The sequence below is a fragment of the Pan paniscus genome, chromosome 12, assembly GCF_029289425.2.
Source record: "Pan paniscus chromosome 12, NHGRI_mPanPan1-v2.0_pri, whole genome shotgun sequence".
NCBI lineage: Eukaryota > Metazoa > Chordata > Mammalia > Primates > Hominidae > Pan > Pan paniscus.
Genome location: NC_073261.2, coordinates 101352195 through 101367944, shown reverse-complemented (window position 1 = coordinate 101367944; position 15750 = coordinate 101352195). Strand labels below are relative to the sequence as shown.

Sequence of the window (15750 nt, the reverse complement as noted above, 5' to 3'; positions counted from 1 at the left end):
TGCACCTGGCTATTTCTTGCCTTCTTAAACTGAGTATGGGCCAGGCATGGTGGCTCACACCTGTAATCCCAGCACTTTGGGAGGCCAAGGTGGCAGGATCCCTTGAGCCCAGAAGTTTGAGACCAGCCTGGGCAACATAGTGAGACCTCATCTCTATTAAAAAAAAAAAAAAAAAACTCAACAGTATTATGGACACGTGTGACACACACCCCTTTTTCTTCTTGGTGCTAACTCATCTTGGATACCAAGCAGCATGTGTAGAAGCCTTAAACTAAATGACCTCGGGCTGCCCTGCCACACGTGTTTCATGTTGGCTTTCGTGGTCTGTGTGGCTTTACCATTGTCAATGTCCCTTTTCTTTTTTTGTTCATTTTTGAGATGGAGTCTCGCTCTGTCACCCAGGCTAGAGTGCAATGGCGTGATCTTGGCTCACTGCAACCTCCACCTCCCTGGTTCAAGCAATCCTCCTGCCTCAGCCTCCCAAGTAACTGAGACTACAGGCATATGCCACCACGCCTGGCTAATTTTTGTATTTTTAGTAGAGAGGGGGTTTCACCATGATGGCCAGGCTGGTCTCAAACTCCTGACCTCAAGGTGTCCTCCTGCCTCGGCCTCCCAAAATGCTGGGATTACAAGTGTGAGCCACCGTGCCCAGCCTCAATGTCCCTTTTCAAAATACCCACAGAGTACTCAAAGGACCAACTGTTCAGGAGCTTCAATTTAAGAGTCCTGGTGGGAGAGCAGCTACTTGGGGCTGTAAGAGCCCCGCTGAAAGGGCCTCCCACATAGCTCTCAAATTCTTACATGAGGAAGAAGGCTGAGCCCTCAGGCAGAATCAGGAAGAGGTCCCACCTTCCAGGGCCAAGTGAGGGCACCGCACCTCCACGCCACTGTCCCCTACTCTTCAGAAGAGAGGAGAGCCCAAGCAATGCTCATGGACAGTGCTCCCTGGAGGAGTCCCTCCCCTTCACCTCAGTGAGCAGGGCCTGGCACTAACCCAGCTCTCTGTGTCGAAGTGGACAGCGTAGCAGTGGAGGAGCAGGAGCGTGAGCGGCGGCGGCAGGTGGTGGAGAAGTTCCAGAAGGCACCCTTCGAGGAGATTGCTGCACACTGCGGGGCCCGGGTAAGTGAAGCATGACATGGGCGAGTCCCTGGGAGCCAAGTCAAGACTGAATTTGGGTCCAGGACAGGATTAAGTTCCTAGGAGATCTTGGCTCTTTGACCACCAACCTCCCCCACCCCCACCCTGCCAGACATCAGGGCTTGTATTCCAATGCAGGGAGCTCCGCTGTTGCCCTGCCAGGCTTTCCCCAACACCCTGGCGCTGCACTGCTCCCCCATGAACCAAAAGACTTGGGTGTTTGTCTTGGGGTCTCTCTGAGACCTCACACTTTTCACATAAGGAAGAAGTCCTGAGCTGAGGCACCTGTCTGGCAGTCAGATCATGCTCACTGTGGTCCTGACAGCAGGCACGTGAACAGCACTCACTGCAGATGACAGCTTCTTCTACTGATGAGCCGCTTTCATTCTCATGATAACTCCATGAAGTTGGTGCCATTATGATCCCCACGTTACAGAGTGATGGGGGAGGGGTGTGTGGTAAAGGAAGATGGTCAACGTTGGCAGCAGGACCCTCTTCCAACCAGGGTACCTTGGCAGGGGGATGGAACAGCCAGGCCTTGGCAAAGAGATCAGAGAGAGAGGCAGCTGGACATGTAGAAATGAGGAGCCATGTCTAGACTGGAGGGAGGAGCTCAGACAATCTTGAAATTGATTCTATGCCGGGATTTATTAGCCCCGAATGTCAAGCTTAGTAACAATGAAACATAACTGTAAACATTCAAAATCTACAAATAACCTATTCTCCCAACAAAATATAATATATATAAATATTTTATATATAATATTCATATAGAAGTGTGTGTGTGTGTGTGTGTGTATATATATATATATATATATATATATATATAAAAAACACATATAGATTTTCCTGGGCCTGTGTTGTTCTAACCTCTCATCCCACTTTGAGAGGGATGCCCATGTCATGAGCTAGGAATCAGGGCCCAGTCACGGAACACGTGCAGTCCCACTCTCTGCATTCATTAACCTCATTAGAGCCAGAAGTAATCAGAGATCATCTCTAAGCCACCAGTTTTGCAGAGCTGCTCCTTGCAAGTTAGAAAAGAGCTGGCACAGGCTGGGCACAGTGGCTCATGCCTGTACTCCCAGCACTTTGGGAGGCTGAGGCAGGCAGATCACCTGAGGTCAGGAGTTCGAGACCAGCCTGGCCAACATAGCAAAACTCCATCTCTACTAAAAATACAAAAATTAGCCGCGCATGGTGGCAGGCACCTGTAATCCCAGCTACTCAGGAGGCTGAGTTGGGAGACTTGCTTGAACCCAGGAGGTAGAGGTTGTAGTGAGCTGAGGTCATGCCACCGCACTCCAGCCTGGGTAACAGAGCAAGACTCCTTCTCAATTAAAAAAAAGAAAAGAAAAGAGCCAGCACTAGTGCAGTCTCCCGACTCCATGCCCAGCAGCCCCTACTGCCCCATCTTAAGGAAAAGGACCTTCCAGAACTGCCTGCTGACGTCCTCCCTGGTGATTCTGAGCCTCTGTCCTGTCCCCAGCCAGCCTTCAGTAGGTGGCTTTCCCTGATCCGAATCTGCAGTCAGGGTCCAGTGGATGAGTGCTGGAGCGTGTTCACCTCTGCCTGCCTTCCTAAGGCTGTGGCTGCCCTGTACCTCCAGCGTATACTCTGGACACCCTGAGCCAGCTGGCAGAGGTTCTGGACCCCCCACCCCTGCCAGCTCACTTCCGTGTGTTTGTGTCTAGGCATCGCTGCTCCAGAGCAAACTCAATCAGATCTTTGAAATCACCATCCGGTAAGTGACACCCTGGGCAGGGGACCCTGACCTCTGTGGCCCAGTATTGGGGTTCCTCATCCTGAGTCCTCTCACCCCTGTCTTTTCTCTCCTCCCCACCTCCTGCCACCGCAATCTCTATCCCCTGGGCTGGAGTCAGCCACCAACTCTAACCCTCCCTAGACAAGGAAATAGAGACCAGAGAGGGAAAGAGCCTGCCTCAATGAAACCTGGAAAGACGCAAGAGTCCTAGTGTTCCAGGCTGGCACTTTCTAAAGCAGCAGTGTCACTGCGGAGCCTGCAGGGAAGCTTGACTCCAAGCTGTAGATTCTAGTAGAACGTGGAATCCTGGGAACCTGTGGAATGAAGGGGTCTCTGGTGCCTGTGCAAAAAGAAACCCAAGTCACCTACTCTGTTTGGTTGCACAAGGGTGGGATCCTAAAATTCTCTTTTCATGCCTTTCTCCCCATGTGTTCCTGCCCCCTAGGCCCCCACCAAGCCCATCAGGAACCATCACTGCAGCCTACGGTCAGCCGCAGAACCACTCCATCCCCGTCTACGAAATGAAGTTTCCCGATCTGTGTGTATACTGAATTCCAAGAGCCGGAGCTCCTCAAGGAGATGGGGTCTGAGGAGGGGCTCACCTCACGCCCACCCTGACCACATGGAGATCTGGCTGGGATCTCTGAGAAAACATCACCTTAGATGGCAGCGCCTCCCAGGCTAAGCCAAGGTGGAGACTCTCTGGTCCTTCTTGGCCCTCCTACCTCCTCCTCGTCTTCCCTGAGGGAGGTCTCACCAATCAGCATCTCACCTGTGCCCTCTTCTCTTGTGTCAGCCAGGGGCAGAGAATCATGGGGTGTCTCTCAGGAGAAGCCGGGGGGAGGGGGCTGAGAATCTCCTACTTGGTGTTTTGAGTGAAGGGCATGTCCTCCCCAGAGGACAGAGCTGGATGGAGACTTGGTTGGTGAGAGGAAGCTAAGGACTCTACTCCCCTGGGGAAGGAAGCTGAGATGGGGATGGCTCTCTCCTCCCCAGCACTCCCCCTGCTCCCCGCCCATGTCTCTGCTGTGTCTCTCACTCTCTTGCTCATCTCCCAGTTGTCTGTTCATGTTTCTTTCTACTATTAATGAATGCTGAGCCCTTATAACAGGAGCTGGGGTGGAGACATCACGAGGGGTCGGGGGACAGCAAAGGGCAGGAAGCAGGATGCAGGGCTGGCAGGAGGTGGGCCTGTGGCATCGCAGGCCCAGCGGGCGAGTGTGGTCCCTGCAGCAGCTTCTCACCTCCTTTGTTCATAAGGAGCTTGTGTTGGCCTCCCACAGTCCTGTCTGCTGGATGTTTTTCAGAGTTGGGTTCTCTCTCTTTGATGTCTTTCTTCTGAGGGTCCCAAGGTGTTCCTGGAGCCTCTGGGTTGAGGAAAGGCAGAGCAAGATAATCTTGGAGGGGAACTGCAGGGTCCCCAAGATTTGCCCATATCACCTCCTATGGAAAAGGCTCCCAGCCTGACCTGGGTTGTAGGAGAGTGGGGAGGGTGGGATGAGTGGTGTTTTGGGGCTCAAGGATATCAGAAGCCAACTTTTTGGATGTTCCGTTTGAAGAAAGAAGGATCTAACACCTGATATTGGAATGATTTCTTCACTCTCTGGACAAAGTCTGGGACATCGGCACCACCTGGCAACGCTTGTGGCTTGGGAGGGGCCATGGAGACCCCTTTGGGTTCTGGGTTCCTGTTTTCCTGGTGTGCCGTCTGTGTCTCTGTGTAATGAGGATGTGCAGAGAGGAGCTAACGCGGAGCCGGGCAGAGCCACCCAGGAGGCAGTTTGTTGCCTTCTTTGCCAATTCCCCTTCCCGGCCCCTCCTCCAGGTGCCTTTGTGTCTCCCGGGGTGCCACTGACAGAACCTCACCTGGGGCTCCTCCCATGGCAGTGCCATGTGGTCCAAAATTGCCCTTTCCTTCTCCGTTAGTCACATTTCCCATAACTCCTCCGAGCCGACATAACCTACAGTAAGATGTGAGTGTCAGATGTTCTCTCCCTGGAGTCTGCTTTCCAAAGGAGGCAGGGTGAGTAGATTTCTTGATCCAAAGGAATCCGTTTTTAATTTTTTTTTTTTTCTAGAGATGGGGGGGTCTCACTATGTTGCCCAGGCTGGCCTCGAACTCCTGAGTTTAAGTGATTCTCCCACCTCAGTCTCCTGAGTAGCTGAGAATCCCTTTTTAGGGTACAATTTCAGGCAGTGTGGCATGGAGTCAGAAGCAGGCTGTTTCTCCTCAGGGGAGGGCAGGCTTCTCAGGACGGCCTCAGCTCATAGCCCCATGCGTGGTGTGCACGGATGTGCAGGGAGAGCCTGATTGTTAGGTGGATGTATTTTCCAGAATCGGGGAGGGACTGAACACGAGCATTTCCCATTAATATGTGCAATAAATGTCTTGGGGAAGGGGCTATTTGACCCTCATTCCCATAGTTTTAGCACTTCAAATGAAGCTCTTCCTTGTGGTCACCATCTCTGCTGTGGGCACACAGCTTCTTTTTCTTGTTTTTTTTTTTTTTTTTTTTTTTTTTTTGAGACACAGTCTCGCTCTGTTGCCCAGGCTGGAGTACAATGGTGTGACCTCAACTCACTGTGACTTCCGCCTCCTGGGTTCAAGTGATTCTCCTGCCTCAGCCTCCTGAGTAGCTGGGATTACAGGCGTGCACCACCACGCCTGGCGAATTTTGTCTTTTTAGTAGAAATGAGGTTTCACCGTGTTGGCCAGGCTGGTCTAGAACTCCTGATCTCAAGTGATCCGCCTGCCTTGGCCTCCCAAAGTGCTGGGATTACAGGTGTGAGCCACTGCGCCTGCTTGGCACGTGGCTTCTGAATGGCCTGAGTGAGGGCAGGGCCCAGGCATGGAGGCTCCTGCACCCCCAAGGCTTTTTGGCTGTGCTTTATGGCCTCTGGCTTATACTCAACCCAATTTTACAAGCATGAACTTAGACTTCTCTTTAGTATTTATATATTTAAAAACCAAGTTTAAATTAACTCAAACTTGACAGCAACTAACCTCTGAAAGAAACTTTAAAGAAAATTGAAATCTTGAGCCACAAACATGTTCTTTCCTCACTAGCTCCTCCCAGGTTTTATCCTGCACCCAGCTTGGATGAGAGACCCACTGTTTCTTGTGCCTACTTGACATTAGGGTTCCCCGTGGCAGCTTCATCCTGAGCACTGCCTGTGAGCCCTGGTTCTGGGACTTGGCAGTCGCCTCCCTGGAGCATCTTTCCAGAGCCAGCATTAGAACCTGAGACCCCCAGATGTGCCCCTCATCCCCATCCTGTGAATAGAGAGACAAAAAAGGTGCAGGTTCCCATTCTGCATAGATTCTGCTGTTTCCTCTCCACCTGTCCCAGGCAGCTCTTCCTTTCCATCACTGCCGCTTAGCAAAAATGTGCTTCTTTTGAAGAACTGGTCATTTTTTTTTTGAGTGCCCTCTTCTCAGTTTTGTTTAAACTTACACTCAGTAGAGTGTTGGGTTGTCTGCTGACATGGAGTAGAACCTGGATTCTGGCCAAATAGGCCAGAATCAGAAAGCTGAAGGTGAGTGTGATAGTAGGTAATCTCCTCACCCCAGCACAGGCCCTGGGAGAGAGGCAAAGCAGTTTGATGGGATCTGGAGGGGAGGGAGGTACCCTGGCCCTTGGCCTAGCATCAGTGAGTCCTGCCCTTCCAAGCCCCTGGAGGCTAGTGGCACTGCATTGTGCCCCTTTTTGCCACCCTTCTCTGATGTGATTTTGAGCGAAGAGGAGTCAGTAAGCCCACCGAGACTGGCTGCTCCCAAAGCCCGAGGACTCTAGCTCTGTGGGGAAGGGCTAGCGTTGGTCAGGACTCTGCTGACAGCACTGAGTAGGCGGGAATGTATTTGAGATTTGGAAGTACTGTTAATTTGGTGGAGTCAGGTGAATGGATAAGAAGCAGATCAGCAGAAAGCATCAGTGTGGTCCCGAGGCTCCTTCTGTTTTCCTTGCCATGGAGTCCCCAGCGCCTTGTGCCTGTTTCCATTTCCCTCTCTCTTTGAAAAGTAGAAATCAGTGGTTTCTTGACTCCTAAACAGCCTCCTCACTATAGAAGGAGCCTGAGCAGGTCAGAAGAACTAGAAAAGTCCTCAGATACCCCCCTCTGTCCAGCCCCCTTTCCCATACACAGATATCAATGGATGAGCAGGAAAAGAGGAGGCCTGGACTCACTAAAGTACTTGAAGAAGCACAAGTGTCGTAGATGTGCCGCCCTTTACCCTGGGTGTTCTAGATCACACAGAACACGTTTCAGCTGGACTAAGAATCAGACTAGCCAGGGGTTCTTCTGAACAGCTCAGGCCAGACCTCTGGGCTCCTCTGGGGGCCCTGGGACATGATGCCTTGCAGTTTCCATTCCATTGTCCCCAGGCCTCCTGACCTGGTGACAGAGAGTGCCCTGCGGAAGTGAGTCTATTTTTCCCAATTCCTCTTCATGACCAGAAAATGGCAGCTGGCCGCTTGGGGTCCTGGGGGAAAGGGCTAACCTGGGCTGTTAGGTAGACACTAGGTTTAAAGGTAGACAGGGAGATGGCATCATCAGGGCAGGCCAGGCCCACTTCCTGTGACCCCAGACCTTGGCAGGCGGGTCGTGCTGAAACCAGGCATCTCCCTCACACCTGGGGAAAGGTTTAGGGCAACATGTTGCCTCTTCATCCCATTAACCCTAGAAATCTTCTGGTTAGAGTGGCCCCTTACCCCAAATCTGGCCTAGGTCTGAAGACTCCAGGATAGTCATGATGGGCCCATCCTAGAGCCTGGCTAATTGGAAGACGGGGTATGGCAGGGACAGGAGGGCGGGAGGAAGGGCTTTGTGGCCCTGCTGGGGCCAAAGGCAGTTTTCTGTGCTCCCTTTAGCCCCAGCCTGGCTGGCCAGGTCTCCTGTACTTCAGGGGACCATGGGGCCACCCAAGCCAGTCACCTTCCCCTTCCAAGCTCTCCCCCCATGACTGTTGATTTCTGGCGCGTGGAGGCAGAGTTGTGAATCCACAAATGCTGTAGCCCATATCTCGTAATGTGTCCGTGTCCACTTAGAGCCTCACGACCTGGCTGTGTGTGTGCATGTGTGTGTAGTATAGTTTGTAGTTGACAATATGTGTATATAATAGCTGGTGTATTTATATGTGAGTGCAGAATTAGTGCCCGTGGCGGTTTTCTGTACTTTAAACCCATTGAATTGGTTAGTTTTATTTTAGGGAAGTGGGAAAGGCGGAGTGGGGGGAAGCATAGGAAGAAGGATTCTTAGCAAAATCATTCTCTAGGACTATTAGTCGCGATCTCCCAGTGAGCCATCACGATGCCCTTTTCAAATAAATGTTAATGTTGTCACCACATGGCTGTCTGTTTGATTTCTTTAAAGTAAATGGTTTTTTTGAGAAGCAAACGGGATCTGAAAATACCAACAGTATACCACTGACATTTAGCCACCTCCACCAACCATGACTTTACCTGTCTCAGAGGGAGAAGGTGTGGGGGAAAGGAGGCTACCAAGATGGAAACCTCAGGCCCAGCATGCCCAGCATGGGAGCATCCTCAGGAAGGCCTAGGCCATTATTCATTCTAGCACATTCCATGTAAGCCATACTGGGGAACACCTTGTCTTAAGAATCTGGCTTTCTGGCCAGGCGCAGTGGCTCATGCCTGTAACCCCAGCACTTTGGGAGGCCAAGGTGGGTGGATCACTTGAGGCCAGGAGTTCGAGACCAGCCTGGCCAACATGGTGAAACCCCATCTCTACTAAAAATACAAAAATTAACTGAGCATAGTGGCAGGTGCCTGTACTCCTAGGTACTCGGGAGGTTGAGACGGGGGAATCACTTGAACCCAGGAGGCAGAGGTTGCAGTGAGCCGAGATTGCACCAGTGCACTGCAGCCTGGGTGACAGAGCGAGACCCTGTCTCAAAAAAAAAAAAAAAAAAAAAGAATCTGGATTTCTGACTCACCGCATATCAAAACTTCACAGGGAGAATTCCCAATTATTTTTTCATTGTCAACTCCCAGAACATCAAAATAACACGGGGTACATATGTCAGTGCCACACACAGAGGCTTCCCAGCTAGCTTTACTCTATACTGCCCACTGGTCTATCTAATGCATTTGATATCTATGTGTGCATCTCTATGTGGTAAGTCTCATGTGAATTGTAAATGTGTAAATGTATGTAAAGGTGCAAACCTGTGGTCCCAGCATTGTGACAGCACTATGGGGAGATACAAAAGAAACACACACCTGGCTTCTGCCCTTGCAGAGCTTGGAATTTTCCTGAGAGTAGACAAGGCATGGATGCAGCAAGGAACTTGCCATCCGAACTGGACAGCATGCCCTCCTGTGCAGAAGGGGCTGACGGCAGAAACACTGAAAATGAACAGGGCACCTGGCAGAGATGCCCCACAGAGGTGGACATGAGCCTGAGCGAGACAGTTGCATTTAATATGGCAGAGGAGCCGGGGGCGGTGGCTCACACCTGTAATCCCAGCACTTTGGGAGGCCAAGGTGGGCAGATCACCTGGGGTCAGGAGTTCAAGACCAGCCTGGCCAACTTGGTGAAACCCCATCTCTACTAAAAATACAAAAGTTAGCCAGGCGTGGTGGCGCACTCTTGTAATCCCAGCTATTTGGAAGGTTGAGGCAGGAGAATTGCTTGAACCCAGGAGGCGGAGGTTGAAGTGAGATGAGATCACACCACTGCACTCCAGCCTGGGTGACAGAGCGAGATTCCATCTCAAAAACAACAACAATGACAACAAAATGGCAGGGGAAGGTGGGGTGTTCCAGGCAGAAGGTATAGGAGGATGCGAGACCTGTGAGGAGACCAGAGAGTGTGAGGCAGTGCCTTCATCCGGGGAAACTTGGGAAGCAGGGTTTGGTAAGGAGAGAGTGCCCGTCTACAAGGGCCCTGCCCACCATGCTTAGTAGTTTGGAATTGACAGAAATTGGGGTGGGGGCACTGTTTTGACTCTTGAGCCTGGGACTGTGGGAAAAAGCAAGATTTTGTGTAAACTAATGTGAAGAATTCGTATATGATGGGCTGAGGAGAGCAGCTGGAAACTAGGAGACCAGTTGGTTGGGAAGCTGTTATCAGAGAGGCCTGGGGGAAGTACTAAGGATGAGGAGAAGGGCTGGAGCTGAAACACGCGGGGAGGGAGGAGCCTGGGCACAGCAGGAGGGGTCAGAGGGCCTCAGTCAGGGCTTAAGCCCTAGGGGCTGGAAGAAGCAACTGCGTAGAGTATGTGTGTCTCCATGAGTGTGTGTGTGAGACAGACCGTATGTCTGAGCGTATCTGTGAGTAGCCTGGGAGTGAAATTGGAACTGATACTAACTCTCAGCTCTCACACTTAGCTTCTATGATAAAAAGAAGATTATGTCCATTTTCTCCTTTAATCTTCACAATAACCCTCATACTGGGAAGGGAGGGGTAGATGAAAGAACTAAATTTTGAAGAAGTTCAGAGACTTGCCTAAAGTCCCACGGATTGCTACGAGCAGTTCCCCGGAGACATTACCAAGACTTCTCACCTGACAGTCCAGAGCACTCCCAGGCGTGGGTAGGCCTCAACCTGTCCAACTGGCTTTTGGAGGTGGACCGGAGCCGGGGAGCCCCTGAGCGCCCGGGGTCACTCTTGCAGGAATCCTGCCTTTACACGTGTGCTAGCTGAGCAGTCTCCCACTCAGTGGAGTGTGTGGAAAATACGGCCATCCTAGAGGTGCTGGAGCCACCCTGTGCCTTCACCCAAACTATCTGATCCCTCGAAGATCCATTTGGGGGTGGGGGCAGGAAGCACATTTTCCTTTCACGCTCACTAAGTCCTGTGAAATATCCTACCGCATGGAAACCACTGTGCTCCTCCGATCCATGCTGCTGTTATTTGACGGCTACGTATTTTTACTTTATTCACACAGTTTACATTCAAAGTCAGAGGTGGATGTGAAATTTGAAAGGTTTTATTTCCTAACTACAGGCAGCTTTAAGAGGCTGATTATCTGCCACGACCCCCCAGGCTGGGAGGCGGCAGCAGGGCAGGGGAGAGCAAGGGGCTTTGGGGTCGACCTCCTGGGGGAGGGTAGCCCCGGGGCCCGGCTGTGCCCTCACTCGCCCTTCTTGTAGGCGTTCTTGATGATGGCGTTTTTGAACAGCGTCACCAGGGGCGTCTGGCTCTTCTCGGAGGTCATGAAACCGCCGTAGCGCTTGTCCTTGGGCGGGCTGCCCCAGCGGAAGTGCTCCATCCTGTAGGGGCCCTCGTCCTTCTTCTCGGCCGCCACCAGCAGGCTGTGCTCCAGGTCGGCCTGGGCCCCGGCGCCGTCATCGGCAGGGCCGTCGGGGCCATCTCCCTCCCGGGGTCGCTGGCCAGTCAGCTCCCTCTTGAACTCCAGGGGGAAGGCCTCGGCCGAGTCGTCCTCGGCGCCGTTAGGGTACACCTTCACCGGGCGCCGCTTCTTGCCCACCGGCTTGCCCCAGCGGAAGTGCTCCATGGAGTAGGAGCGCTTGCCCTCGCGCGGGCCCGGCTTGGCACCATCGCTGCGGGGCTCGGGGCCGCCCTCAGGCAGCGGGCCGCGGTCTTCGCCCGCTGAGACGTCCTCGCGCTTCTGCCCTGCGCCGCTGCCGCTGCTGCTGCTGCTGCTGTTGCGGCGGCCGAATCGGTCCCAGCGGAAGTGGCCCATGACGTACTTCCGGGGGTTCTCGGTCAGAGGCTGCTCGTCGCCATTGCCCGGGAACATGGGAGTCTCGGCCGAGAGGTCGGGCTTGCAGGCCCGGATGCACTCCTGGGGGAAGACGCGAGGGCATGAGGGCAGCCCGTGCCCTGCACCCCGGCCCGGCTGCCGCGCCCGTCACTGCGCCTAGGCCCTGGCCGCTCTGGCCGCCTTCGCCACGTGCCGAGGACACAGGGCAGTGTCGGGCGTGTCAAGCGTCGAGGCCTCCCTACAGAGCAGGTCTGCCCACCTGCTTTCTTGGCACTCGTGGGCATCTAAGATCTTGCCACCGCCTCTTTTGTCCCATCCCCTGCATGCTTCTGCCTGGCAACTGCAACACACTTCCCATCCCATTCCATGGTTTGTCTAGCCATCTAGCCACCCCTAGCTTTTGTGAACAGGACCAAAGTCTTACTGTTATATGCCTGACATAAAGGAGTGGCTCCAAGAAAGGCAGACGGGTGGTAGTTGTTGGCACTTAATGAATATTGAGGGCCGGGCACGGTGGCTCACACCTATAATCCCAGCACTTTGGGAGGCCAAGGCAGGCAGATCACATGAGGTCAGGAGTTCAAGACCAGCCTGGCCAACTATGGTGAAATACCATCTCTAGTATAAATAAATAAATAAGCTGGGTGTGGTGGCGGGCGCCTGTAATCCCAGCTACTCTGGAGCCTGAGGCAGGAGAACCGCTTGAACCTGGGAGGTAGAGGTTGCAGTGAGCCAAGATCACACCACTGCACTCCACACTCCAGCCAGGGCAACAGAGCAAGACTCCGTCTCAAAAAAATAAATAAATAAAAAGAATATTGAATAAATACATATGGTTTAATTCAAGTCCAGGAGGGGAGTGGGGCTGAAATTTGGGGGATAATCTCTCCAGGTGATAGAAGTCTAGCTACTAGGGCCCATATTTTTAAACATATTTTTAATAATGCTTCACCCTGTGTGAACCTGGGAGGTGGAGCTTGCAGTGAGGGGAGATCGCGCCACTGCACTCCAGCCTGGGTGATAGAGCGAGACCCCGTCTCAAAAATAAACAAATAAATAAATAAACAAAAAAATAAAAAATAATGCCTCAACCTTACCTCAGTGATGGAAAACCTACTTTATGCCCTACCCCAGCTCCATCTCTGCACTAAGCCTCCAAAACTGCACCTTGGTTCTTTCACGACTTCTGAGCTGATTTCTGAGAGATCACCCAGTGAGCTCTGGGACAAGCTTATTTCCCTGTAACCTCATTCTGACTGGAGGGAGGGGTGGAAAGCTAGCGTTATTTCCATTGCACCGTCTGTGGAACCTGTGTCTCTGCTCCTTGTCCCTAGAGGACTCTATTGTGGTACATATTAGCTTAGGAAAATGGCTGCATAGGCTGCAGCCTTGAGTTTTCAGTGATAAAAAGATGAAAAGCTCACTGGCTGCTCTCTTTCTTGGGAATAGCAAAGGAGAAAATAAAGGGATCCTACCCACTCTGTTGAGCTGGACATTGCCTACTCCAGGTGTTCAGAATTACAACTCTGTGGAACGTTAACAATGGAAAAAACTAATTTACACTCCCCTCCCCTGGACAGATAGTGAAACAGGAGACTCAGAGAGGTGATAGGACCTGGTCAAGGTCCCACAGCTCACAACTGGGTCTAGAACCCATGGGTCCTGACTGTGTCCAATGCACCCTCCCTGGTGAGCTGTGCTGTGGGTGTCTCAAGTCAAGAGACTCTTGGGTCTTTCTAAACTGGAACTCACAGAATCCTCTGGGCTCTTTGCTTCTATTTTATATTACACATGAAAACTGGTCTGTGTCTTTGAGGACCTCATTCTATCTTCACCTTAACTCAGCTTCTGCATTGACAAAATACACAGAATGTAGTTATGTACATTCCACCCTCAGCACCTGCCAGGTGATAGCAACAAGATTAAAATCCCAGTCACTGACACTAACAGTATGGGGGTTTGTTTGTTTGTTTGTTTGTTTCATTTTGTTTTGTTTTGAGACAAGGTCCCATTCTCTTACCCAGACTGGAGTGCAATGGTGTGATCATAGCTTACTGTGACGTCAAACTCCTGGCCTCAAGTGAACCTCCCAAGTAGCTAGGACTACAGGCACATGCCACCACATCTGCTAACTTTTTTATTTTTTGTAGAAGTGGAGGTCTCACTACGTTGCCCAGGCTTGTCTTGAATCCCTGGGCTCAAGCAATCCTCCCACCTTAGCATCTAAAAATGCTGGGATTACAGCCATGAGCCATCTCGCCTGGTCTCAGTGTGCCTTTTAATCTCTGGATTTGGCATCATTACTCATTTATGCCCCCCAACACACACACACACACACACACACACACACACCCCCACAGGCAGATACGTACACCCTGTGGTGACCTGGAGGGAGCTCCTGCCTGATGCAAAGGGCCTTCACATGCTCTGGAAAGACTGTAGAGGAACACAGCAGAAGGCCAGTCCTCCAGAAGAAACATGAGACATTTGGCACCAATTAAAGAAAAAAAAAAAAAGGGCCCCTGGTTTTTCCTTCTTCCAGAGATGATTTGAAGAACTACCTGGCTGGTTTTTGCAACCAGTAGTAGATAAAAGGGTAAGAAATATGGAATGAAAATGGCAAGTGATATGAGCTTCTTAAAAAGGAATAGTTTGGGAAGCTAAAGATTTAAAGTACAGAATAGATTGAGGGGTCCATTATTGCTCTTATAGCACCATCTCTAGCTTAAAGGGTTCAAGGTCTCCATAAAAGTTGGGGCAAGAAGTAAGGATAACCGAGAAGAAATTGTGGACTCAGCCCCTCTCCCTGAAGCTGCTTCCTTCCCTCATTTCTTCTCCCATTTCTTACTTCACTGCAAAGTTTCGCTCCTGCCCTGGGTTGAATCACGCCTATCACTGGGAATGAATTTCCCTTTCCCCACACCCTTTTCTTTTGAGCTTTCCCAGCTCCAGTCCCATCTAATGTCTAAGCCAAGATGGCAGTCATGGCCCACGTACCAGCAGGTTGCTTTCCGTGGTGAGGTCCTGACACTGGCTGCTCTCCAGGCACCAGCCACGCACTTCCATGGAGGCCTGAAGCAGCAAGGCCAGCAACAGGGCCCCCGAGCGGCTGCAGCACGATCTCGGCATCTTCCAGGCAGGCTGAGGCTCTGCAGAAGCAAACAAGATTGGTGGGACCCCTGCAAGGAGCAAAACAATGTTGGCCACTCACCAGGAAGGACCTTGAGCCAACATTAACAACACACTCTCTTGTGGAGTTAAAGGCATTTTAAGGACAGCAGCAATGCTGAGAAAGGAGGTGTGCAGTACAGCGGTGATATAAGTTGTGATAAGGAGGAGGGAATGCACCTGGGTAAACTGTGACCATTTCCCTGTTATCTTCTATTTAAACGAGACCCCTAAAAAGGTTAAGGCTGGAAGCTATTTTGGGGATTGCTTGGTTCAGCCCCTCCCATGAGAGATGGGAAAATTGAAGCCCAAAGAGAGACCATTACTTTAATGTCCATGACAAGGTAAGGCTAAGCTCCTAACAGAGAACTTTCCTATTTCACTACATTAAGCTGTAGTTCTAACATGCAAGATCTAAGGGGTGAAAGTAACTTGGGAAAAACAGAGGACCCTGAAATTCCTGCTCAAGATGGTCTTTTCCCTTTTTATTCCACCAGGATCCTATCATTCCTCTGAAACTCTATTTCCTATGAATATTAGGTTGACAGAAAAGCAAATAAAACCACTGGCCAATTTAGGCAGCATTTCGAGCAGCCTGATTTGATGTCCTGCACACAAATTACTCTGGTGATCACTATTATCCAGACTCCAGTAACTCTGGAGAGCTTCGTTTTTAAAGCAGATCTCAGTTCTTTGAAATCTGGCTCATCTTCTGAACACGTCACGTGTCAGATGTCTTGTTCTCTAGCTCTCTCAAATGTGGTCTGAAATGGCAGGATTTGAAGAGGATGCAGATGTGGAGGGGAAAGAGACCAGAAGGGAATTACCTCCTGGTGGAACAGCCACTGCAGATACTTTTGGAGAATCCAGAAAGTGCCTGTGGGCAGAAGCTGAGGTCAAGACACCAGGGGACAGTAAGGAGGGGGCATCCATGGTGCCTCTAGTCCCTTGTGCCCACCCCTTTCTCCAGCACTACCCTCACACTGC

The 15750-nt window shown here is 51.4% G+C and overlaps 2 protein-coding genes across 7 annotated transcripts in view; one reads left to right on the top strand and one right to left on the bottom strand.

Moving 5' to 3' along the window:
* EFR3B (EFR3 homolog B) overlaps positions 1-8248 on the top strand; it is a 123120-nt gene extending 114872 nt beyond the window's left edge. For all 6 annotated transcript variants that reach the window (XM_034952737.3, XM_034952736.3, XM_034952735.4 and 3 more), the window contains 3 exons: positions 1017-1123; positions 2836-2885; positions 3352-8248. In XM_034952737.3, coding sequence (XP_034808628.1) covers positions 1017-1123; positions 2836-2885; positions 3352-3457 — 263 coding nt within the window. In that variant the 3' untranslated portion in view covers positions 3458-8248. The remainder of the gene's footprint in view (positions 1-1016; positions 1124-2835; positions 2886-3351) is intronic.
* A 2593-nt stretch (positions 8249-10841) lies between these two features.
* On the bottom strand, positions 10842-14774 carry POMC (proopiomelanocortin). The gene is made up of 2 exons (XM_034952741.3): positions 14593-14774; positions 10842-11676 (listed from the first exon to the last, which is right to left on the bottom strand). Exons 1-2 carry the CDS (start codon positions 14722-14724, stop codon positions 11002-11004), a joined length of 807 nt encoding a protein of 268 aa, XP_034808632.2. The 5' UTR covers positions 14725-14774; the 3' UTR covers positions 10842-11001.
* Positions 14775-15750: the final 976 nt, after the last annotated feature.